Genomic DNA, 25,200 nt, shown 5'->3' with positions numbered 1-25,200 from the left:
AGTCCTGGGCTTGCCTTTTTCCAGTTTCTACTCCAGCCTCTTTCTCCGACTGCCTGTTCAAGTACGTCGCTACCAACCCACATCCCTCTGATTGGCTGCTCCTTCCGGCCATTGGGCCCGAGGATCTGCCCTTTGTTCACTAAAGACCATAAAACGTCTGCTGGATCCTCAACCCCAGCCCTTCACATTTCAGGAGCTGTGTGTTACTGAGGGACACACGGCAGGAGCCAGAGCAAGGTTAGGTTGGACCTTCCCAGCGAGATGGGCAGCATTGCGAACATTTATTCACTTTCCCAAATTGGTCCAACTCCTCAATAAATTCAGCTTATTCAGGGAGCCAATGGCCCAGTGCTCACACCCGGACCACATTCCCACCCGGCATTCCTTCCTGCTCCATCTGCTGACATCACAGCCAATGTCCCCACAGTTGCTGGTTTGAAATTCCCTTCTGCTCCCTCAGTGGACACCCCATTGAACTCACCTGGCAGTATAGATTTGCTCAGAAAACTCTTTCTATCCAAAGGATTCCTCTGGTACATCTCATTAAACAACCTGTCGAACAGGACATCCGGAACGTTCTTCTTCGTGACATGTAGAATGCCCAGATTAGTAAACCTGGTGAACGAGGATACAGAGTGTTAGCTCTCCTGTATATTACATCGACTGGTTCTCCTGTATCCACCCTGCTCATTGCAACCTCAAAGAGCACCAAGTTTCTTGTATCCAATACAGGCAAACAGGTTGTGAAGCGGATACACGGGATGTGAATTGGTCAGCAGTGAATGGGCAGAAATCTGGCAGCTGGAACGTAATGTGGAAAAATGTGAACTGTCCACCTTAACGGGGATGAAAAGCAGAATATTGCTTCAAATGGCGAGAGGTAGCAGAATGCTGCATTACAGAGGGACCTGGGCATCCTTGTACATGGATCACCAAACGTTAGTATAGAGGTACAGCCTCTATTCTATGGCCTTTATTGCAAGAGGTGACAAGTGGCAACACCGGTGGAGAAGGCAGTCAAGAAGGCATACGGCATGCTTGCCTTCATTGGCCGGGGCATTGAGTATAAGATTTGGCAAGTCATGTTGCAGCTGTATAGAACCTTAGTTAGGCCACACTTGGAGTATAGTGTTCAATTCTGGTCGCCACACTACCAGAAGGATGTGGAGGCTTTAGAGAGGGTGCAGAAGAGATTTACCAGAATGTTGCCTGGTATGGAGGGCATTAGCTATGAGGAGCGGTTGAATAAACTCGGTTTGTTCTCACTGGAACGAAGGAGGTTGAGGGGCGACCTGATAGAGGTCTACAAAATTATGAGGGGCATAGACAGAGTGGATAGTCAGAGGCTTTTCCCCAGGGTAGAGGGGTCAATTACTAGGGGGCATAGGTTTAAGATGCGAGGGTCAAGGTTTAGAGTAGATGTACGAGGCAAGTTTTTTACACAGAGGGTAGTGGGTGCCTGGAACCCGCTGCCGGAGGAGGTGGTGGAAGCAGGGACGATAGGGACATTTAAGGGGCATCTTGATAAATACATGAATAGGATGGGAATAGAGGGATACGGACCCAGGAAGTGTAGAAGATTGTAGTTTAGTCGGGCAGCATGGTCGGCACGGGCTTGGCGGGCCGAAGGGCCCGTTCCTGTGCTGTACTTTTCTTTGAGGGACAGAGTATAAAAGGAATCTCGACAAGGCATTGGTGAGTGCACCTGGAGGCCTGAAATGAAATGAAATGAAAATCTCTTATTGTCACAAGTAGGCTTCAAATGAAGTTACTGTGAAAAGCCCCTAGTCGCCACATTCCGGCGCCTGTTCGGGGAGGCTGGTATGGGAATTGAACCGTGCTGCTGGCCTGCCAGCGACTTAGCCCAGTGCCAAACAGCCCGAGTATAGTTTTGGTCTTGTTATTTAAGGAGGCAGTTCAGAGATGTTTCACGAGGATTATTCCTGAAGGGATTGTGGTGATGGAGGTGAGGTGAGGGGTCATTAACGTTTGGTATTCCCCAGGGGAGGGGGGGGGGGGGGGGGGGGGGGTGTGCAAGCGGGTGACTGGATATAGTCAAGGCTGAGTGAGGCCGGTTTTTGATCGACACGGCAGTCAGAGTTAAGGCCAGAATCAGGTGAACCACGATCTTATTGAATGGCAGAGGAGGCTCGAGGGGCCGAATGGCCTCCTCCTGTTCTTCTATCCTCTCGATAACAGTGATAGAGGAATCAAACCTCGAGCAGGGCAGCTCTCCCGCAGGTCCGGGCCGCTAACCAACATCCCGAATTGATTAACTGTTGTAAAAAAATTCATCCATTGAATTGAGATGATTTTTATTGAATTCCGATTTCTGTGGTGGTGGGATGTGAACAGGGTTCTCCAGAGCAGTGCTCCCTGGATTACTAGCTCAGTGACTACACCACGGGGCCACTGCGATTTGTGGCACCTTGTGTACAAATTGGTTGCCATATTTCCCACGTAACCACCCTGGCGACACTTTGGGATGCATTGGTGAAAGGCGCTACACAAATGCAAGTTGTTCCTTGATTCGTTCATTGGTTGAGTTCCTCTTCAGTGAGTGAGTGGGCCCCGTCACGGTGGATCGGATGGCCAGGCTGTGAGTGAATCAGATTCTGAGTGTGCTAACTCACTGTGCTGTCATGTCCTTTGGTCCGACCGGTACGATACAGACTCCATCATCGGTGCACTGTTTGCCAACCAGGCTGTGTGCGTGCAACTTGGGCGGGTTTTTCGCTGTCACCAGCTGGACGACAATCTTCGCATTCCCAGTGTAATTAAAAATCTGTGGAAAAGCGTAACGCTCAATTGAGTTTAAGCTTATCACATTTTGACTTTCGCCCCCTCCCCAAGCGCTCCCTGACCTTCGCCCCCTCCCAAAACGCTCCTCACTGACCTTTATGGTTGGGTATGTCTTCCGGTTCTTTTCGCTGGATGCTCCAGGCAGGCCTCCATGTGAGGGTCCTTCACAGCCGTATCGGAACCGGAATCCTCTCTACAACAAACACACCGTCACACAGCACAGTCCCGGCAAAGATTGTGAACGACACAGAATTGGGAAATATAGTGACAGAATACACCCCCCGCCCCCCCCCCCCCAGCCCAGTGTCACCCCCCCGGCACAGCCCAGTGTCACCCCCCCCCCCCCGACACAGCCCAGTGTCACCCCCCCGGCACAGCCCAGTGTCACCCAGACCCCCCCCCGACACAGCCCAGTGTCACCCCCCCCGACACAGCCCAGTGTCACCCCCCCCGGCACAGCCCAGTGTCACCCAGACCCCCCCCCCCCCCCCCGACACAGCCCAGTGTCACCCCCCCCGACACAGCCCAGTGTAACCCCCCCGGCACAGCCCAATGTCACCCAGACCCCCCCCCCCCCGACACAGCCCAGTGTCACCCCCCCGACACAGCCCAGTGTCACCCCCCCCCCGACACAGCCCAGTGTCACCCCCCCCGACACAGCCCAGTGTCACCCCCCCCCCGACACAGCCCAGTGTCACCCCCCCCCCGACACAGCCCAGTGTCACCCAGACCCCCCCCCCCCCCGACACAGCCCAGTGTCACCCCCCCGGCACAGCCCAGTGTCACCCCCCCGGCACAGCCCAGTGTCACCCCCCCCCGACACAGCCCAGTGTCACCCCCCGGCACAGCCCAGTGTCACCCAGACCCCCCCCCCCCGACACAGCCCAGTGTCACCCCCCTGACACAGCCCAGTGTCACCCCCCCCCGACACAGCCCAGTGTCACCCCCCCCAGCACAGCCCAGTGTCACCCCCCCCGACACAGCCCAGTGTCACCCAGACCCCCCCCCGGCACAGCCCAGTGTCACCCAGACCCCCCCCCCCCCGGCACAGCCCAGTGTCACCCCCCCCAACACAGCCCAGTGTCACCCCTCCCGGCACAGCCCAGTGTCACCCAGACCCCCCCCCGACACAGCCCAGTGTCACCCAGACCCCCCCCCACCCCCGACACAGCCCAGTGTCATCCAGACCCCACCCCCGGCACAGCCCAGTGTCACCCAGACCCCCCCCCGACACAGCCCAGTGTCACCCCCCCCAACACAGCCCAGTGTCACCCCCCCCCCAACACAGCCCAGTGTCACCACTCCCGGCACAGCCCAGTGTCACCCCCCCCGACACAGCCCAGTGTCAGCCAGACCCCCCCCAACACAGCCCAGTGTCACCCCCACCGGCATAGCCCAGTGTCACCCCCCTCCCACCCACAGGTGTCAGGACTCCAGAATGTTCTGCTGATAAAACTTTGCACCAATTAAATCCTCAGGGTCTATTCGGGGGGGGGGGGGGGGGGGTGGGGGGGGGGGGCCAGGGTGGGGGCCCGGGGGGGTGGCCTTGCCCAGTTTGAGGGATGGGGGAGGGGGGTGAGGGATGGGGGAGCAGGGGGATGGGGGAGGGGGAGGGGGGGATGGGTGAGGGGGGTGAGGGATGGGGGAGGGGGTCCACAGGGGCAATGCCCGTGCCCAGTTGGACAGTATTCGGGAGGGGGGGGTATTTACCTGTTTTGGCTGCTCGGTGATGAGGAGAAGTGGGCCAACTGTCGGAACAGAAAAACAAAACTTAGACAATTATCATCCCGTTAATCCCCAAAATCCCTCACTCCATCCACCCGGACCCTCCCCAAATACAGAGCCCGGACCCCCCCAAATACAGAGCCTGGACCCCCCAAATACAGAGCCCAGACCCCCCCAAATACAGAGCCCGGACCCCCCAAATACAGAGCCCAGACCCCCCCCCAAATACAGAGCCCGGACCCCCCCAAATTCAGAGCCCGGACCCCCCCCCAAATACAGAGCCCGGACCCCCCCAAATACAGAGGCCCGGACCCCCCCAAATACAGGGCCCCGGACCCTCCCCAAATACAGAGCACGGACCCTCCCCAAATTCAGAGCACGGACCCCCCCAAATTCAGAGCCCGGACCCCCCCAAATACAGAGCCCGGACCCCCCCAAATACAGAGCCCGGACCCCCCCAAATACAGAGCCCGGACCCCCCCAAATACAGAGCCGGACCCCCCCAAATACAGAGCCCGGACCCCCCCCAAATACAGAGCCCGAACCCCCCCCCAAATACAGAGCCCGAACCCCCCCCCCCAAATACAGAGCCCGGACCCCCCCACAAATACAGGGCCCGGACCCTCCCCAAATACAGAGCCCGGACCCCCCCAAATACAGAGCCCGGACCCTCCCAAATACAGAGCCCGGATCCCACAAATACAGAGCCCGGACCCCCAAATACAGAGCCCGGACCCCCCAAATACAGAGCCCGGACCCCCCAAATACAGAGCCCGGACCCCCAAATACAGAGCCCGGACCCCCCAAATACAGAGCACGGACCCCCCCAAATTCAGAGCACGGACCCCCCCAAATTCAGAGCCCGGACCCCCCCAAATACAGAGCCCGGACCCCCCCAAATACAGAGCCCGGACCCCCCCAAATACAGAGCCCCGGACCCCCCCAAATACAGAGCCCGGACCCCCCCCAAATACAGAGCCCGGACCCCCCCAAATACAGAGCCCGGACCCCCCCAAATACAGAGCCCGAACCCCCCCCCAAATACAGAGCCCGAACCTCCCCCCCCAAATACAGAGCCCGGACCCCCCACAAATACAGGGCCCGGACCCTCCCCAAATACAGAGCCCGGACCCCCCCAAATACAGAGCCCGGACCCCCCCAAATACAGAGCCCGGATCCCCCAAATACAGAGCCCGGATCCCCCCAAATACAGAGCCCGGACCCCCAAATACAGAGCCCGGACCCCCCAAATACAGAGCCCGGACCCCCCAAATACAGAGCCCGGACCCCCCAAATACAGAGCCCGGACCCCCCAAATACAGAGCCCGGACCCCCCAAATACAGAGCCCCGGACCCCCCAAATACAGAGCCCGGACCCCCCCCAAATACAGAGCCCGGACCCCCCCCAAATACAGAGCCCGGGACCCCCCAAATACAGAGCCCGGACCCCCCAAATACAGAGCCCGGACCCCCCCAAGATACAGAGCCCGGACCCCCCAAATACAGAGCCCGGACCCCCCCCCCCAAATACAGAGCCCGGACCCCCCAAATACAGAGCCCGGACCCACCGAATACAGAGCCCGGACTTCCCCAAATACAGAGCCCGGACCCCCCAAATACAGAGCCCGGACCCCCCAAATACAGAGCCCGGACCCCCCAAATACAGAGCCCGGACCCCCCAAATACAGAGCCCGGACCCCCCAAATACAGAGCCCGGACCCCCCCGAAATACAGAGCCTGGACCACAGAGCCCGGACCCCCCCCCAAATACAGAGCCCAGACCCCCCCCCAAATACAGAGCCCGGACCCCCCGAAATACAGAGCCCGGACCCCCCGAAATACAGAGCCCGGACCCCACACGAATACAGAGCCCGGACCCCCCAAATACAGAGCCCGGACCCCCCCCCCCCCAAATACAGAGCCCGGACCCCCCCAAATACAGAGCCCGGACCCCCCCAAATACAGAGCCCGGACCTCCCAAATACAGAGCCCAGACCCCCCCCCCCAAATACAGAGCCCGGACCCCCCAAATACAGAGCCCGGACCCCCCCCCAAATACAGAGCCCGGACCCCCCCCAAATACAGAGCCTGGACCCCCCACAAATACAGAGCCCGGACCCCCACCCAAATACAGAGCCCGGACCCCCCCCAAATACAGAGCCTGGACCCCCCCAAATACAGAGCCCGGACCCCCCCCAAATACAGAGCCCGGACCCCCTCCAAATACAGAGCCTGGACCCCCCCAAATACAGAGCCCGGACCCCCCCCAAATACTGAGCCCGGACCCCCCAAATACAGAGCCCGGACCCCCCACAAATACTGAGCCCGGACCCCCCAAATACAGAGCCCGGACCTCCCACTTCGACGTCCAGTCTCCGACCCCCCCCCAACCTGATGTCCAGTCCCCGACCCCCCCCCCCCTGATGTTCAGACTCTGCACCCCCCCCCGATACCCCATCTCCGACCCCCACCTCGTGTCGGTGTGTGTGCTGCACTGCCGTTTGTTCTGGCTTGGCAGGGTTTACAATCCCGGTACCCAGCCCCTCCTCCCCAACTCCCCCTCCCCAACTCCCCCTCCCCAGCCCCCTCCTCCCCAACTCCCCCTCCCCAGCCCCCTCCTCCCCAACTCCCCCTCCCCAGCCCCCTCCTCCCCAACTCCCCCTCCCCAACTCCCCCTCCCCAGCCCCAGCCCCCCTCCTCCCCAACTCCCCCTCCCCAACTCCCCCTCCCCAGCCCCCTCCTCCCCAACTCCCCCTCCCCAACTCCCCCTCCCCAGCCCCCTCCTCCCCAACTCCCCCTCCCCAGCCCCCTCCTCCCCAACTCCCCCTCCCCAGCCCCCTCCTCCCCAACTCCCCCTCCTCCCCAACTCCCCCTCCTCCCCAACTCCCCCTCCTCCCCAACTCCCCCCAACTCCCCGTCCCCAGCTCCCCCTCCCCAGCCCCATCCTCCCCAACTCCCCCTCCCCAGCCCCCTCCTCCCCAACTCCCCCCCAACTCCCCCTCCCCAGCCCCAGCACCCTCCTCCCCATCTCCCCCTCCCCAACTCCCCTGCCCCCTCCTCCCCCTCCCCAGCCCCCTCCTCCCCAACTCCCCCTCCCCAGCCCCCTCCTCCCCCCCAGCCCCCTCCTCCCCAACTCCCCCCAACTCCCCGTCCCCAGCTCCCCCACCCAGCCCCCTCCTCCCCAACTCCCCCTGCCCAGCCCCGGCCCCCTCCTCCCCAATTCCCCCTCCCCAACCCCCTCCTCCCCAACTCCCCCTCCCCAGCCCCCTCCTCCCCAACTCCCCCTCCCCAGCCCCCTCCTCCCCAACTCCCCCTCCCCAGCCCCCTCCTCCCCAGCTCCCGTCCCCAGCTCCCCCACCCAGCCCCCTCCTCCCCAACTCCCCCTCCCCAGCCCCCTCCTCCCCAACTCCCCCTCCCCAGCCCCCTCCTCCCCAGCTCCCCCCAACTCCCCGTCCCCAGCTCCCCCACCCAGCTCCCCCTCCTCAGCTCCCCCTCCCCAGCCCCCCCGTCCCCAGCCCCCCCCTCCCCAGCTCCCCTCCCCCCTTCCCCAGCCCCCCCTCCCCAGCCCCCCTCCCCCCTTCCCCAGCCCCCCCCCTCCCCCCTTCCCCAGCCTCCCCTCCCCCCCTTCCCCAGCCCCCGTCTCCTCACTTACTCGACTCGATGGCCGTCTCCCTGTTCATCATGTGGAGGTCGAGTTGACCAAAGTCGCTGCCCCCCTGAGTGTCAGAAACAATCAGTCAGTTAGTCAGCAACATGACACCCGGCAGAGAATCGAGTGCGACTATTTCAAACTCTGGACAAACTTACATCTTGGGTCCCCAGACTGTACGTGTCGTCCATTCTGAAAGAGAAACAGGGAATTGTTGTCACTCAAACCGTGCTGATCACCTCCCCCTCCGATAGGTCCCCACTCCAACCGTCAGAGCCTAACCAGGAACCAAACCCCAGAAACTCTGCCCCTTCCCTCGTGGCCTCTCTGAGCCTCAACACCCCCGCCCCCCCCCCCCCCCCCCCAATCTCCCACCCAACCAAATGGCAGTGATCTGCTCAAACTTTGACACATCACCCATCACGGGACTTCCCTCAGTACTGACCCTCTGACAGTGCGGCACTCCCTCAGTACTGACCCTCTGACAGTACGGCACTCCCTCAGTACTGACCCTCTGACAGTACGGCACTCCCTCAGTACTGACCCTCTGACAGTGCGGCACTCCCTCAGTACTGACCCTCTGACAGTGCGGCACTCCCTCAGTATTGACCCTCTGACAGTGCGGCACTCCCTCAGTACTGACCCTCTGACAGTGCAGCACTCCCTCAGTACTGACCCTCTGACAGTGCAGCGCTCCCTCAGTACTGACCCTCTGACAGTGTGGCACTCCCTCAGTACTGACCGTCTGACAGTGCGGCACTCCCTCAGTACTGACCGTCTGACAGTGCGGCACTCCCTCAGTACTAACCTCAGACAGTGCGGCACTCCCTCAGTACTGACCCTCTGACAGTGCAGCACTCCCTAAGTACTGACCTTCTGACAGTGCAGCATTCCCTCAGTACTGACCATCTGACAGTGCAGCACTCCCTCAGTACTGACCCTCTGACAGTGCGGCACTCCCTCAGTACTGACCCTCTGACAGTGCAGCGCTCCCTCAGTACTGACTCTCTCACAGTGCAGCACTCCCTCAGTACTGACCCTCTGACAGTGCGGCGCTCCCTCAGTACTGACCCTCTGACAGTGCGGCGCTCCCTCAGTACTGACCTCAGACAGTGCGGCACTCCCTCAGTACTGACCCTCTGACAGTGCGGCGCTCCCTCAGTACTGACTCTCTGACAGTGCGGCACTCACTCAGCACTGACCCTCTAACAGTGCGGCACTCCCTCAGTACTGACCCTCTGACAGTGCGGCACTCCCTCAGTACTGACCCTCTGACAGTGCAGCACTCCCTCAGTACTGACCCTCTGACAGTGCAGCTCTCCCTCAGTACTGACCCTCTGACAGTGCGGCACTCCCTCAGTACTGACCGTCTGGCAGTGCGGCACTCCCTCAGTACTGACCCTCTGGCAGTGCAGCACTTCCTCAGTACTGACCCTCTGACAGTGCAGCACTCCCTCAGTACTGATCCTCTGACAGTGCAGCGCTCCCTCAGGACTGACCCTCTGACAGTGTGGCACTCCCTCAGTACTGACCCTCTGACAAAGAACAAAGAACAAAGAAATGTACAGCACAGGAACAGGCCCTTCGGCCCTCCAAGCCCGTGCCGACCATACTGCCCGACTAAACTACAATCTTCTACACTTCCTGGGTCCGTATCCTTCTATTCCCATCCTATTCATATATTTGTCAAGATGCCCCTTAAATGTCCCTATCGTCCCTGCTTCCACTACCTCCTCCGGTAGCGAGTTCCAGGTACGCACTACCCTCTGCGTAAAAAACTTGCCTCGTACATCTACTCTAAACCTTGCCCCTCTCACCTTAAACCTATGCCCCCTAGTAATTGACCCCTCTACCCTGGGGAAAAGCCTCTGACTATCCACTCTGTCTATGCCCCTCATAATTTTGTATACCTCTATCAGGTCGCCCCTCAACCTCCTTCGTTCCAGTGAGAACAAACCGAGTTTATTCAACCGCTCCTCATAGCTTTTGCCCTCCATACCAGGCAACATTCTGGTAAATCTCTTCTGCACCCTCTCTAAAGCCTCCACATCCTTCTGGTAGTGTGGCGACCAGAATTGAACACTATATGCCAAGTGTGGCCTAACTAAGGTTCTATACAGCTGCAACATGACTTGCCAATTCTTATACTCAATGCCCCGGCCAATGAAGGCAAGCATGCCGTATGCCTTCTTGACTACCTTCTCCACCTGTGTTGCCCCTTTCAATGACCTGTTGACCTGTACTCCTAGATCTCTTTGACTTTCAATACTCTTGAGGGTTCTACCATTCACTGTATATTCCCTACCTGCATTAGACCTTCCAAAATGCATTACCTCACATTTGTCCGGATTAAACTCCATCTGCCATCTCTCCGCCCAAGTTTCCAGACAATCTAAATCCTGCTGTATCCTCAGACAGTCCTCATCGCTATCCGCAATTCCACCAACCTTTGTGTCGTCTGCAAACTTATTAATCAAACCAGTTACATTTTCCTCCAAATCATTTATATACTGACCCACTGACAGTGCGGCACTCCCTCAGTACTGACCCTCTGACAGTGCAGCACTCCATCAGTACTGACCCTCTGACAGTGCGGCACTCCCTCAGCACTGACCCACTGACAGTGCGGCACTCCCTCAGTACTGACCCTCTGACAGTGCAGCACTCCCTCAGTACTGACCCTCTGACAGTGCAGCACTCCATCAGTACTGACCCTCTGACAGTGCGGCACTCCCTCAGCACTGACCCACTGACAGTGCGGCACTCCCTCAGTACTGACCCTCTGACAGTGCAGCACTCCCTCAGTACTGACCCTCTGACAGTGCGGCACTCCCTCAGTACTGACCCTCTGACAGTGCGGCACTCCCTCAGTACTGACCCTCTGACAAGTGCGGCACTCCCTCAGTACTGACCCTCTGACAGTGCGGCACTCCCTCAGTGCTGACCCTCTGACAGTGCGGCACTCCCTCAGTACTGACCCTCCGACAGTGCATCACCCCCTCAGTACTGACCCTCTGACAGTGCGGCACTCCCTCAGTACTGACCCTCTGACAGTGCGGCACTCCCTCAGTACTGACTCTCTGACAGTGCGGCACTCCCTCAGTACTGACCCTCTGACAGTGCATCACCCCCTCAGTACTGACCCTCTGACAGTGCGGCACTCCCTCAGTGCTGACTCTCTGACAGTGCAGCACTCCCTCAGTACTGACCCTCTGACAGTGCGGCACTCCCTCAGTACTGACCCTCTGACAGTGCGGCACTCCCTCAGTGCTGACTCTCTGACAGTGCGGCACTCCCTCAGTACTGACCCTCTGACAGTGCGGCGTTCCCTCAGTACTGACCCTCTGACAGTGCGGCACTCCCTCAGTGCTGACCCTCTGACAGTGCGGCGCTCCCTCAGTACTGACCCTCTGACAGTGCGGCACTCCCTCAGTACTGACCCTCTGACTGTGCGGCGCTCCCTCAGTACTGACCCTCTGACAGTGCAGCGCTCCCTCAGTACTGACCCTCACACAGTGCGGCACTCCCTCAGTACTGACCCTCTGACAGTGCGGCACTCCCTCAGTACTGACCCTCTGACAGTGCGGCACTCCCTCAGTACTGACCCTCTGACAGTGCGGCGTTCCCTCAGTACTGACCCTCTGACAGTGCAGCGCTCCCTCAGTACTGACTCTCTGACAGTGCGGCACTCCCTCAGTACTGACCCTCTGACAGTGCGGCACTCCCTCAGTACTGACCCTCTGACAGTGCGGCGTTCCCTCAGTACTGACCCTCTGACAGTGCGGCGCTCCCTCAGTACTGACCCTCACACAGTGCGGCACTCCCTCAGTACTGACCCTCTGACAGTGCGGCACTCCCTCAGTACTGACCCTCTGACAGTGCGGCACTCCCTCAGTACTGACCCTCTGACAGTGCGGCGTTCCCTCAGTACTGACCCTCTGACAGTGCGCCGCTCCCTCAGTACTGACCCTCTGACAGTGCGGCACTCCCTCAGTACTGACCCTCTGACAGTGCGGCACTCCCTCAGTACTGACCCTCTGACAGTGCAGCACTCCCTCAGTACTGACCCTCTGACAGTGCGGCGTTCCCTCAGTACTGACCCTCTGACAGTGCAGCACTCCCTCAGTACTGACCCTCTGACAGTGCGCCGCTCCCTCAGTACTGACCCTCACACAGTGCAGCACTCCCTCAGTACTGACCCTCACACAGTGCGGCACTCCCTCAGTACTGACCCTCTGACAGTGCAGCACTCCCTCAGTACTGACCCTCTGACAGTGCAGCACTCCCTCAATACTGACCCTCACACAGTGCAGCACTCCCTCAGTACTGACCCTCACACAGTGCGGCACTCCCTCAGTACTGACCCTTGGGTGCTATGGGCAGGATTTTTCCACAGGGGCTTTACAGCTGTTTCCTGTTGTTGGAAGTTGATGAGAAAACAATAGCACGGTAACGAGTCGCAGTCAGCAGCTGCCAGACTTGAGCTGTCCCTCAGAGAATTGGAGACGCGGGAAACAACCAAATGCTGTGTTCCGCCTGTCAGTTTATTACTTTCATTTCATGTCTGTGTCCATTGTTGGAGTAAAGATAAAAAGCTGAATTTAATCGGCACCGTGTGTCTGAATTGTCACCGTGGTGTGATAGAGCAGATCATATCAATTAAAGATATTCGATCCATTTCCTCCTCTGTAACAGCAACTAATTCTGTTCCTGGCTCCGTTCAGCTGTTGAAACTTTCACTGATACTTTCATTACCTTGAAATGTAAATATTCCTCTTAATCCCCCAGGAAGCCTCCCACCCTCTGTAAACTTCAGCTCATCCAGATCACTGCCCCGTGTGTCCTCACTCACACCGTCTGCCCTCAGCTTCGGCCTAACGAAACGCACACGTCTTCAAATCCTACTCCTGGCTTTCAAATTCCACTGAAGGCTTGCCCCTCTCCATCAGTGTAACCCCCCCCCTCCAGGCCCCCCCCCCAATAGTGTAACCCCCCCTCCAGGCCCCCCCCCCCAACAGTGTAACCCCCCTCCAGACCCCCCCCCCCATCAGTGTAACCCCCCCCCAGGCCCCCCCCCCCCATCAGTGTAACCCCCCCCCAGGCCCCCCCCCCCCATCAGTGTAACCCCCCCCCAGGCCCCCCCCCCCATCAGTGTAACCCCCCCTCCAGGCCCCCCCCCCATCAGTGTAACCCCCCCTCCAGGCCCCCCCCCATCAGTGTAACCCCCTCTCCAGGCCCCCCCCATCAGTGTAACCCCCCCTCCAGGCCCCCCCCATCAGTGTAACCCCCCCTCCAGGCCCCCCCCATCAGTTTAACCCCCCCTCCAGGCCCCCCCCCCCATCAGTGTAACCCCCCCTCCAGGCCCCCCCACACCCCCCCGTCAGTGTAACCCCCCTCCAGCCCCCCCCCCCCCCCAGATATCTGCACTCTTCCAATTCTGGCCTATGAAAATCCCTCGATGCCATCGCTCCAAGGTTGGTATCCTGCCTTCAACTGGCTAGGCCCCAAGCTCAAAATCCCCTCCCTAAACCTCGCTGTTTCCTTAAAAAAGCTGACCCTAAGACAGCTTGGTCTTCCCTGTCCGAGTGTCTGCTCCAATGGCTCAGTGCCAATCGGATGTTCCTGGGAAAGAACTCCCTTTGCTTTATGATGTTGTAAACGGAGGCAGTCATTGGCTTGCCTCCAGCTCAGTCATCGGAGTGGTTCATAGTTCGTAGGTCACACCCAGACAAACAAAGGCCAGAGAACAGTCCAGCACGGGAACAGGCCCTTCGGCCCACCAAGCCTGCGCCGACCATGCTGCCCGTCTAACCTAAAACCTTCCACACTTCCGAGGTCCCTCTATTCCAGTCCTATTCACGTATTCGTCAAGACGCCTCTTAAACTTCGCCATCTTAAAATGGGTCAGGATGCTGGAAGTCGCTCCCCAACAGCACGGTGGGTGTACCCACACCACATGGACTGCAGTGGACCCAAGGTGCTGGTTGCGAGGCACCTGGGGATGGGGAATAAATGGTAGTCTATCCAGGGACCCCCACATACCAGGATTAATTATTTTTTAAAACATATATAAATTGAAAGGAATGTTTCCCGAGGCTGGATTCAGCCGGTTCTGAAGCATGTACCTGAGCGAAGACTGGAAGCAGGAAAGCCCCAGATTACTAACCCTGCAACAGGATGTGTGGTCAGATTCACCAGGAGTTTCCTATTCATTGCTGCACCCACTCAGCAGGCACCTCACACAACCAGTTACAGGAAATGGTTTTCGAAACACACACATTTACCTTTCAAAAGGATCCTATCGTCAGCAAAATGTTGTACCTCCGGCTCACGCTGCACATTTTGGTGAGGAGGCCACCTCGCACTCAACATCCAAATACTCGCGTGCTACCTCCCCACCTGGTCACCCCCCCCCCCCACCCTCCCAGACGTGGCGAGACTTCAGTAAACATTGACAGTCGGCGAGAGAGTCACAGCAGCTATCCTTGCGTGGAACCGGCTGTGTCAGTACTTGGACAACTGGAAGGGAGTCGTTTGCCAAAAGCCGTCAGCTTGTTCAATGCACCTACGCAAACGAAAACATTACTGATTTGTGGGCTTCTTTTTTTTTAACAATTCTGTTGTTCAGAAACTCCCGGTTCTTCCTGGAAAAGTGCTGACAGCAATCGATCTAGCTGACAGCAACATCAACTCATTTTGATCTGCCCACACCCTCCCGACTCACGTGTCTGTAAGTGGCTTCACAACGAAAGCAGCTTCCAGAAGAGTAAATTCATTAATAAACTGCAAACCGCTTTATTCTGAGTCAGAACACTTTGTATCTATCGGAGTCTGTGCAAATTAGCCCCGTGCCTGGGGATCAATTTGCATCTTGGCGACACTGACCATCAACCATCTGACAGAACGCACACAATGCCTCCATCAAATTGTCTTCAGGACCTCCTACAAAGAACAAAGAAAAGTACAGCACAGGAACAGGCCCTTCGGCCCTCCACGCCTGTGCCGACCATGCTGCCCGACTAAACTACAATCTTCTACACTTCCTGGGTCCGTATCCCTCTATTCCCATCCTATTCATATATTTGTCAAGATGCCCCTTAAATGTCACTATCATCCCTGCTTCCACCACCACCTCCGGTAGCGAGTTCCAGGCACCCACTACCCTCTGCGTAAAAAACTTGCCTCGTACATCTACTCTAAACCTTGCCCCTTTCACCTTAAGCCTATACCCCCTAGTAATTGACCCCTCTATCCCGGGGAAAAGCCTCTGACTATCCACTCTGTCTATGCCCCTCATAATTTTGTAGATCTCTATCAGGTCGCCCCTCAACCTCCTTCGTTCCAGTGAGAACAAACCGGGTTTATTCAATCGCTCCTCATAGCTAATGCTCTCCATACCAGACAACATCCTGGTAAATCTCTTCTGCACCCTCTCTAAAGCCTCCTCATCCTTCTGGTAGTGTGGTGACCAGAATTGAACACAATACTCCAAGTGTGGCCTAACTATACAGCTGCAACATGACTTGCCAATTCTTATACTCAATGCCCCGGCCAATGAAGGCAAGCATGCCGTATGCCTTCTTGACTATCTTCTCCACCTGTGTTGCCCCTTTCAGTGACCTGTGGACATGTACACCCAGGTCCCTCTGACTGTCAATAATCCTATTTGACACGGTTTCAATGTTCCTAAGCGTGAAGACACACACGTACATTCTGGATGTGGACAGTAGAGGGAACTTTATTCTGTATCTAACCCCGTGCGATAGCGGGCCTGGGAGTGTTTGATGGGGACAGCGTAGAGGAAGCTTTACTCTGTATCTAACCCCGTGCTGTACCGGTTCTGGGAGTGTTTGATGGGGACAGTGTAGAGGGAGCTTTTCTCTGCATCTAACCCCGTGCTGTACCTGTCCTAGGAGTGTTTGATGGGGACAGTGTAGAGGGAGCTTTACTCTATATCTAACCCCGTGCTGTACCTGTCCTGGGAGTGTTTGATGAGGACAGTGTAGAGGGAGCTTTACTCTGTATCTAACCCCGTGCTGTACCTGTCCTGGGAGTGTTTGGTGGGGACAGTGTAGAGGGAGCTTTACTCTGTATCTAACCCCGTGCTGTACCTGTCCTGGGAGTGTTTGATGAGGACAGTGTAGAGGGAGCTTTACTCTGTATCTAACCCCGTGCTGTACCGGTTCTGGGAGTGTTTGATGGGGACAGTGTAGAGGGAGCTTTACTCTGTATCTAACCCCGTGCTGTACCTGTCCTGGAAGTGTTTGATGGGGACAGTGTAGAGGGAGCTTTACTCTGTATCTAACCCCGTGCTGTACCTGTCCTGGGAGTGTTTGATGGGGACAGTGTAGAGGGAGCTTTACTCTGTATCTAACCCCGTGCTGTGCCCGTTCTGGGAGTGTTTGATGGGGACAGTGTAGAGGGAGCTTTTCTCTGCATCTAACCCCGTGCTGTACCTGTCCTAGGAGTGTTTGATGGGGACAGTGTAGAGGTAGCTTCACTCTGTATCTAACCCCGTGCTGTACCGGTTCTGGGAGTGTTTGATGGCGACAGTGTAGAGGGAGCTTTACTCTGTATCTAACCCCTTGCTGTACCTGTCCTGGGAGTGTTTGATGGAGACAATGGAGAGGGAGCTTTACTCTGTATCTAACCCCGTGCTGTACCTGTCCTGGGAGTGTTTGATGGGGACAGTGTAGAGGGAGCTTTTCTCTGCATCTAACCCCGTGCTGTACCTGTCCTGGGAGTGTTTGATGAGGACAGTGTAGAGGGAGCTTTACTCTGTATCTAACCCCGTGCTGTACCTGTCCTGGGAGTGTTTGATGGGGACAGTGTAGAGGGAGCTTTACTCTGTATCTAACCCCGTGCTGTACCTGTCCTGGGAGTGTTTGATGGGGACAGTGTAGAGGGAGCTTTACTCTGTATCTAACCCCGTGCTGTACTTGTCCTGGGAGTGTTTGATGAGGACAGTGTAGAGGGAGCTTTACTCTGTATCTAACCCCGTGCTGTACCGGTTCTGGGAGTGTTTGATGGGGACAGTGTAGAGGGAGCTTTTCTGTGCATCTAACCCCGTGCTGTACCTGTCCTGGGAGTGTTTGATGAGGACAGTGTAGAGGGAGCTTTACTCTGTATCTAACCCCGTGCTGTACCTGTCCTGGGAGTGTTTGATGGCGACAGTGTAGAGGGAGCTTTACTCTGTATCTAACCCCTTGCTGTACCTGTCCTGGGAGTGTTTGATGGAGACAATGGAGAGGGAGCTTTACTCTGTATCTAACCCCGTGCTGTACCTGTTCTGGGAGTGTTTGATGGGGACAGTGTAGAGGGAGCTTTACTCTGTATCTAACCCCGTGCTGTACCTGTCCTGGGAGTGTTTGATGAGGACAGTGTAGAGGGAGCTTTACTCTGTATCTAACCCCGTGCTGTACCTGTCCTGGGAGTGTTTGATGGGGACAGTGTAGAGGGAGCTTTACTCTGTATCTAACCCCGTGCTGTACCTGTCCTGGGAGTGTTTGATGAGGACAGTGTAGAGGGAGCTTTACTCTGTATCTAACCCCGTGCTGTACCGGTTCTGGGAGTGTTTGATGGGGACAGTGTAGAGGGAGCTTTTCTCTGCATCTAACCCCGTGCTGTACCTGTCCTGGGAGTGTTTGATGAGGACAGTGTAGAGGGAGCTTTACTCTGTATCTAACCCCGTGCTGTACCTGTCCTGGGAGTGTTTGATGGGGACAGTGTAGAGGGAGCTTTACTCTGTATCTAACCCCGTGCTGTACCTGTCCTGGGAGTGTTTGATGGGGACAGTGTAGAGGGAGCTTTACTCTGTATCTAACCCCTTGCTGTACCTGTCCTGGGAGTGTTTGATGGGGACAGTGTAGAGGGAGCTTTACTCTGTATCTAACCCCGTGCTGTACCTGTCCTGGGACTGTTTGATGAGGACAGTGTAGAGGGAGCTTTACTCTGTATCTAACCCCATGCTGTACCTGTCCTGGGAGTGTTTGATGGGAACAGTGTAGAGGGAGCTTTACTCTGTATCTAACCAAGTGCTGTACCTGTCCTGGGAGTGTTTGATGGGGCAGTGTAGAGGGAGCTTTACTCTGTATCTAACCCCGTGCTGTACCTGTCCTGGGAGTGTTTGATGAGGACAGTGTAGAGGGAGCTTTACTCTGTATCTAACCCCGTGCTGTACCTGTCCTGGGAGTGTTTGATGGGGACAGTGTAGAGGGAGCTTTTCTCTGCATCTAACCCCGTGCTGTACCTGTCCTAGGAGTGTTTGATGGGGACAGTGTAGAGGTAGCTTTACTCTGTATCTAACCCCGTGCTGTACCGGTTCTGGGAGTGTTTGATGGCGACAGTGTAGAGGGAGCTTTACTCTGTATCTAACCCCTTGCTGTACCTGTCCTGGGAGTGTTTGATGGAGACAATGGAGAGGGAGCTTTACTCTGTATCTAACCCCGTGCTGTACCTGTCCTGGGAGTGTTTGATGGGGACAGTGTAGAGGGAGCTTTACTCTGTATCTAACCCCGTGCTGTACCTGTCCTGGGAGTGTTTGATGAGGACAGTGTAGAGGGAGCTTTACTCTGTATCTAACCCCGTGCTGTACCTGTCCTGGGAGTGTTTGATGGGGACAGTGTAGAGGGAGCTTTACTCTGTATCTAACCCCGTGCTGTACCTGTCCTGGGAGTGTTTGATGGGGACAGTGTAGAGGGAGCTTTACTCTGTATCTAACCCCGTGCTGTACTTGTCCTGGGAGTGTTTGATGAGGACAGTGTAGAGGGAGCTTTACTCTGTATCTAACCCCGTGCTGTACCGGTTCTGGGAGTGTTTGATGGGGACAGTGTAGAGGGAGCTTTTCTGTGCATCTAACCCCGTGCTGTACCTGTCCTGGGAGTGTTTGATGAGGACAGTGTAGAGGGAGCTTTACTCTGTATCTAACCCCGTGCTGTACCTGTCCTGGGAGTGTTTGATGGCGACAGTGTAGAGGGAGCTTTACTCTGTATCTAACCCCTTGCTGTACCTGTCCTGGGAGTGTTTGATGGAGACAATGGAGAGGGAGCTTTACTCTGTATCTAACCCCGTGCTGTACCTGTTCTGGGAGTGTTTGATGGGGACAGTGTAGAGGGAGCTTTACTCTGTATCTAACCCCGTGCTGTACCTGTCCTGGGAGTGTTTGATGAGGACAGTGTAGAGGGAGCTTTACTCTGTATCTAACCCCGTGCTGTACCTGTCCTGGGAGTGTTTGATGGGGACAGTGTAGAGGGAGCTTTACTCTGTATCTAACCCCGTGCTGTACCTGTCCTGGGACTGTTTGATGAGGACAGTGTAGAGGGAGCTTTACTCTGTATCTAACCCCGTGCTGTACCGGTTCTGGGAGTGTTTGATGGGGACAGTGTAGAGGGAGCTTTTCTCTGCATCTAACCCCGTGCTGTACCTGTCCTGGGAGTGTTTGATGAGGACAGTGTAGAGGGAGCTTTACTCTGTATCTAACCCCGTGCTGTACCTGTCCTGGGAGTGTTTGATGGGGACAGTGTAGAGGGAGCTTTACTCTGTATCTAACCCCGTGCTGTACCTGTCCTGGGAGTGTTTGATGGGGACAGTGTAGAGGGAGCTTTACTCTGTATCTAACCCCGTGCTGTACCTGTCCTGGGAGTGTTTGATGGGGACAGTGTAGAGGGAGCTTTACTCTGTATCTAACCCCGTGCTGTACCTGTCCTGGGACTGTTTGATGAGGACAGTGTAGAGGGAGCTTTACTCTGTATCTAACCCCATGCTGTACCTGTCCTGGGAGTGTTTGATGGGAACAGTGTAGAGGGAGCTTTACTCTGTATCTAACCAAGTGCTGTACCTGTCCTGGGAGTGTTTGATGGGGCAGTGTAGAGGGAGCTTTACTCTGTATCTAACCCCGTGCTGTACCTGTCCTGGGAGTGTTTGATGAGGACAGTGTAGAGGGAGCTTTACTCTGTATCTAACCCCGTGCTGTACCTGTCCTGGGAGTGTTTGATGGGGACAGTGTAGAGGGAGCTTTACTCTGTATCTAACCCCGTGCTGTACCTGTCCTGGGAGTGTTTGATGGGGACAGTGTAAAGGGAGCTTTACTCTGTATCTAACTCCGTGCTGTACCTGGCCTGGGAGTGTTTGATGGGGACAGTGTAGAGGGAGCTTTACTCTGTATCTAACCCCGTGCTGTACCTGTCCTGGGAGTGTTTGATGGGAACAGTGTAGAGGGAGCTTTACTCTGTATCTAACCAAGTGCTGTACCTGTCCTGGGAGTGTTTGATGGGGCAGTGTAGAGGGAGCTTTACTCTGTATCTAACCCCGTGCTGTACCTGTCCTGGGAGTGTTTGATGGGGACAGTGTAGAGGGAGCTTTACTCTGTATCGAACCCCGTGCTGTACCTGTCCTGGGAGTGTTTGATGGGGACAATGGAGAGGGAGCTTTACTCTGTATCTAACCCCGTGCTGTACCTGTCCTGGGAGTGTTTGATGGGGACAGTGTAGAGGGAGCTTTACTCTGTATCTAACCCCATGCTGTACCGGTTCTGGGAGTGTTTGATGGGGACAGTGTAGAGGGAGCTTTTCTGTGCATCTAACCCCGTGCTGTACCTGTCCTGGGAGTGTTTGATGAGGACAGTGTAGAGGGAGCTTTACTCTGTATCTAACCCCGTGCTGTACCTGTCCTGGGAGTGTTTGATGGCGACAGTGTAGAGGGAGCTTTACTCTGTATCTAACCCCTTGCTGTACCTGTCCTGGGAGTGTTTGATGGAGACAATGGAGAGGGAGCTTTACTCTGTATCTAACCCCGTGCTGTACCTGTCCTGGGAGTGTTTGATGGGGACAGTGTAGAGGGAGCTTTACTCTGTATCTAACCCCGTGCTGTACCTGTCCTGGGAGTGTTTGATGAGGACAGTGTAGAGGGAGCTTTACTCTGTATCTAACCCCGTGCTGTACCGGTTCTGGGAGTGTTTGATGGGGACAGTGTAGAGGGAGCTTTTCTCTGCATCTAACCCCGTGCTGTACCTGTCCTGGGAGTGTTTGATGAGGACAGTGTAGAGGGAGCTTTACTCTGTATCTAACCCCGTGCTGTACCTGTCCTGGGAGTGTTTGATGGGGACAGTGTAGAGGGAGCTTTACTCTGTATCTAACCCCGTGCTGTACCTGTCCTGGGAGTGTTTGATGGGGACAGTGTAGAGGGAGCTTTACTCTGTATCTAACCCCGTGCTGTACCTGTCCTGGGAGTGTTTGATGGGGACAGTGTAGAGGGAGCTTTACTCTGTATCTAACCCCGTGCTGTACCTGTCCTGGGACTGTTTGATGAGGACAGTGTAGAGGGAGCTTTACTCTGTATCTAACCCCATGCTGTACCTGTCCTGGGAGTGTTTGATGGGAACAGTGTAGAGGGAGCTTTACTCTGTATCTAACCAAGTGCTGTACCTGTCCTGGGAGTGTTTGATGGGGCAGTGTAGAGGGAGCTTTACTCTGTATCTAACCCCGTGCTGTACCTGTCCTGGGAGTGTTTGATGAGGACAGTGTAGAGGGAGCTTTACTCTGTATCTAACCCCGTGCTGTACCTGTCCTGGGAGTGTTTGATGGGGACAGTGTAGAGGGAGCTTTACTCTGTATCTAACCCCGTGCTGTACCTGTCCTGGGAGTGTTTGATGGGGACAGTGTAAAGGGAGCTTTACTCTGTATCTAACTCCGTGCTGTACCTGGCCTGGGAGTGTTTGATGGGGACAGTGTAGAGGGAGCTTTACTCTGTATCTAACCCCGTGCTGTACCTGTCCTGGGAGTGTTTGATGGGAACAGTGTAGAGGGAGCTTTACTCTGTATCTAACCAAGTGCTGTACCTGTCCTGGGAGTGTTTGATGGGGCAGTGTAGAGTGAGCTTTACTCTGTATCTAACCCCGTGCTGTACCTGTCCTGGGAGTGTTTGATGGGGACTGTGTAGAGGGAGCTTTATTCTGTATCTAACCCCGTGCTGTACCTGTCCTGGGAGTGTTTGATGAGGACAGTGTAGAGGGAGCTTTACTCTGTATCTAACCCCGTGCTGTACCTGTCCTGGGAGTGTTTGATGGGGACAGTGTAGAGGGAGCTTTACTCTGTATCTAACCCCGTGCTGTACCTGTCCTGGGAGTGTTTGATGGGGACAGTGTAAAGGGAGCTTTACTCTGTATCTAACTCCGTGCTGTACCTGGCCTGGGAGTGTTTGATGGGGACAGTGTAGAGGGAGCTTTACTCTGTATCTAACCCCGTGCTGTACCTGTCCTGGGAGTGTTTGATGGGAACAGTGTAGAGGGAGCTTTACTCTGTATCTAACCAAGTGCTGTACCTGTCCTGGGAGTGTTTGATGGGGCAGTGTAGAGGGAGCTTTACTCTGTATCTAACCCCGTGCTGTACCTGTCCTGGGAGTGTTTGATGGGGACAGTGTAGAGGAAGCTTTACTCTGTATCTAACCCCGTGCTGTACCTGTCCTGGGAGTGTTTGATGGGGACAATGGAGAGGGAGCTTTACTCTGTATCTAACCCCGTGCTGTACCTGTCCTGGGAGTGTTTGATGGGGACAGTGTAGAGGAAGCTTTACTCTGTATCTAACCCCGTGCTGTACCTGTCCTGGGAGTGTTTGATGAGGACAGTGTAGAGGGAGCTTTACTCTGTATCTAACCCCGTGCTGTACCTGTCCTGGGAGTGTTTGATGAGGACAGTGTAGAGGGAGCTTTACTCTGTATCTAACCCCGTGCTGTACCTGTCCTGGGAGTGTTTGATGAGGACAGTGTAGAGGGAGCTTTACTCTGTATCTAACCCCGTGTGCTCGGTCTTCAAGTTTTTTTGAAAGAAAGCCTTTGATTTTCATATTTTCCATTCAACTTTGATAATCAAAAAATTCACAGAAGGAAAATAACTTTCTTTGATTATGAAATCAAGTGATGGTAAAGTGATACTTTTTGATCAATTGTGATGTTATTTCAAACCAATTACTGTACGAGTTACAGATTTCTCCCCTGGGTGTACAGGGTTAATACCTGCCACCAGCTCGGAACTATTCCTCTCGCTGAAAACTATTTGAAGGAATCAAAGTGAACAGACCCACGTGGGAACCAACACCATGAGATTTGTTAATTAGGCCGATCCTGTACAATCAAGGTGCAAATTAACGGAGATCGGTTCGTGCTGGCAAACGTGACATGCTTGTCAAAACGTTTCATGCATTCATCAGACAATTTTCAAGAATACCAATCATAAAGCGACCAACAATTCATACTGCACCAGAAGAGAGTGCTGAATCTGTGAGCATGTGGGCTCTGATTGGTAGAGGTGTTGCCATGGAGAATGCAGCAGGGAACAGTTAACTGCCAATCTTTTGTTCAAATTCTAATTCAAACTTTACCAATCACACAAAGCCACTCGCCAATCAATCACCAGTCTCTTCCCATCCAGTATAAATTCTCTTTACTGGTGGCAGTTTTGCAGGTCCGACCTGATGAGTGCAAGTTGAAAAGCTTTGACAGCATGTCTCCTTTTTCAGCAATACTCAAATTCTGCATTACCAAGTGACTATTAACTAAACTTACTGCTTTATTATCTGATGGGTTCAATTCTGAGGGATCAGGGGACTTTCCTAGAGTATGTATTCAACTCAAAATGCAAATCGGAGCCTTTCCCACCAGTTTGAACCGATACAGCAGTCAGGGACAAGGAATGAGTATGTAGCAGAGTTACCCACACCCAGCGGCCACAGATTCGACCCCTGATCTCTGGTTAACAGTTCGGGAGTGACAATTGGCTGCTGATAGAGGGAAGGATGATTCTGTAAACCACTCCTCCTGGTGAGAAGGAATGAGTGTGTCAGATCCCATGTCAATCATCCCAATCGGAACAGGAGAGGATCATTCAATCCATCAAGTGCCTGTTCCTACATTTCAATCAGATCCGCAATGAAGATGCAGGCCAGTCACCGTGATCTCCTAATCTTTGCCCAATGGGAAACTATCGATCGGGATGGCAATTTCCCATTGATTCACAATACATTGAGGGAGAACGTTCCAGATTCCCTGTGTGAAACTAAATGCTGTCAATCATCCCCCTGAACCACCTGACTCACATTTGAAGGTTAAATCCCCGTGTTCTGGGCTCCCCCACCCGAGGGAATAGTTTCAATCAACCCCTTAGAGAACTCCATTGGATCACCAACTAATATTCTCTACTTCAGGAAATACTAACCTTGTCTATGTAACCAGACCCCTCTGTGCTCTAAATGAAACTGAGGTACGGAAGGAATCTCAACCGCATCAGGTAATGTCCAGAATAGAATCAATAACTGCCTGAAAAATACCAAATATAACCCCCTCTCCAACGATTGTCTGTTTGTGCGGACGGTGAGCAAATATCTTGGAGGGTGCGTGTCTATTGAGGGAGAACAGGTGTCTATAGAGGAAGGATGCATGCCTATTGAGGGAGGGTGTGTGTGTATTGGAGGGAGGGTGTGCGTATATTGGAGGGAGGGTGTGCGTATATTGGAGGGAGGGTGTGCGTGTATATTGGAGGGAGGGTGTGCGTGTATATTGGAGGGAGGGTGTGCGTGTATATTGGAGGGAGGGTGTGCATGTATATTGGAGGGAAGGTGTGTGTATATTGGAGGGAGGGTGTGTGTATATTGGAGGGAGGGTGTGTGTATATTGGAGGGAGGGTGTGTGTATATTGGAGGGAGGGGGTGTGTATATTGGAGGGAGGGGGTGTGTATATTGGAGGGAGGGGGTGTGTATATTGGAGGGAGGGGGTGTCTATATTGGAGGGAGGGGGTGTGTATATCGGAGGGAGGGCGTGTATATTGAAGGGAGGGTGCCTGTATATTGGAGGGAGGGTGTGTGTATATCGGAGGGAGGGCGTGTGTATATTGAAGGGAGGGTGCCTGTATATTGGAGGGAGGGTGCGTGTATATTGGAGGGAGGGCATGTATATTGGAGGGAGGGTGTGTGTATATTGGAGGGAGGGTGTGTGTATATTGGAGGGAGGGTGTGTGTATATTGGAGGGAGGGTGTGT

General features: G+C 55.1%; 1 protein-coding gene across 3 annotated transcripts in view; it reads right to left on the bottom strand.

Annotated features, from left to right (window-relative positions):
• nfkb2 (nuclear factor of kappa light polypeptide gene enhancer in B-cells 2 (p49/p100)) overlaps nucleotides 1–25,200 on the bottom strand; it is a 156,831-nt gene that overhangs the window by 115,447 nt on the left and 16,184 nt on the right. For 2 of the 3 annotated variants that reach the window (XM_072491879.1, XM_072491877.1), the window contains exons 2-7: nucleotides 8,335–8,368; nucleotides 8,180–8,243; nucleotides 4,513–4,550; nucleotides 2,897–2,995; nucleotides 2,634–2,785; nucleotides 482–615 (exon numbers count right to left, since the gene is read on the bottom strand). In XM_072491879.1, coding sequence (XP_072347980.1) covers nucleotides 482–615; nucleotides 2,634–2,785; nucleotides 2,897–2,995; nucleotides 4,513–4,550; nucleotides 8,180–8,243; nucleotides 8,335–8,367 — 520 coding nt within the window. In that variant the 5' untranslated portion in view covers nucleotide 8,368. Of the gene's footprint in view, nucleotides 1–481; nucleotides 616–2,633; nucleotides 2,786–2,896; nucleotides 2,996–4,512; nucleotides 4,551–8,179; nucleotides 8,244–8,334; nucleotides 8,369–14,460; nucleotides 14,586–25,200 lie in introns of those variants that run through there. The other variant, XM_072491878.1, reaches the window with a different exon arrangement.

Source organism: Scyliorhinus torazame, chromosome 28 (assembly GCF_047496885.1).
Source record: "Scyliorhinus torazame isolate Kashiwa2021f chromosome 28, sScyTor2.1, whole genome shotgun sequence".
NCBI classification, from domain to species: domain Eukaryota; kingdom Metazoa; phylum Chordata; class Chondrichthyes; order Carcharhiniformes; family Scyliorhinidae; genus Scyliorhinus; species Scyliorhinus torazame.
The sequence above is the reverse complement of the archived record's forward strand: the minus strand, read 5'-3'. Positions and strand labels throughout refer to the sequence as shown.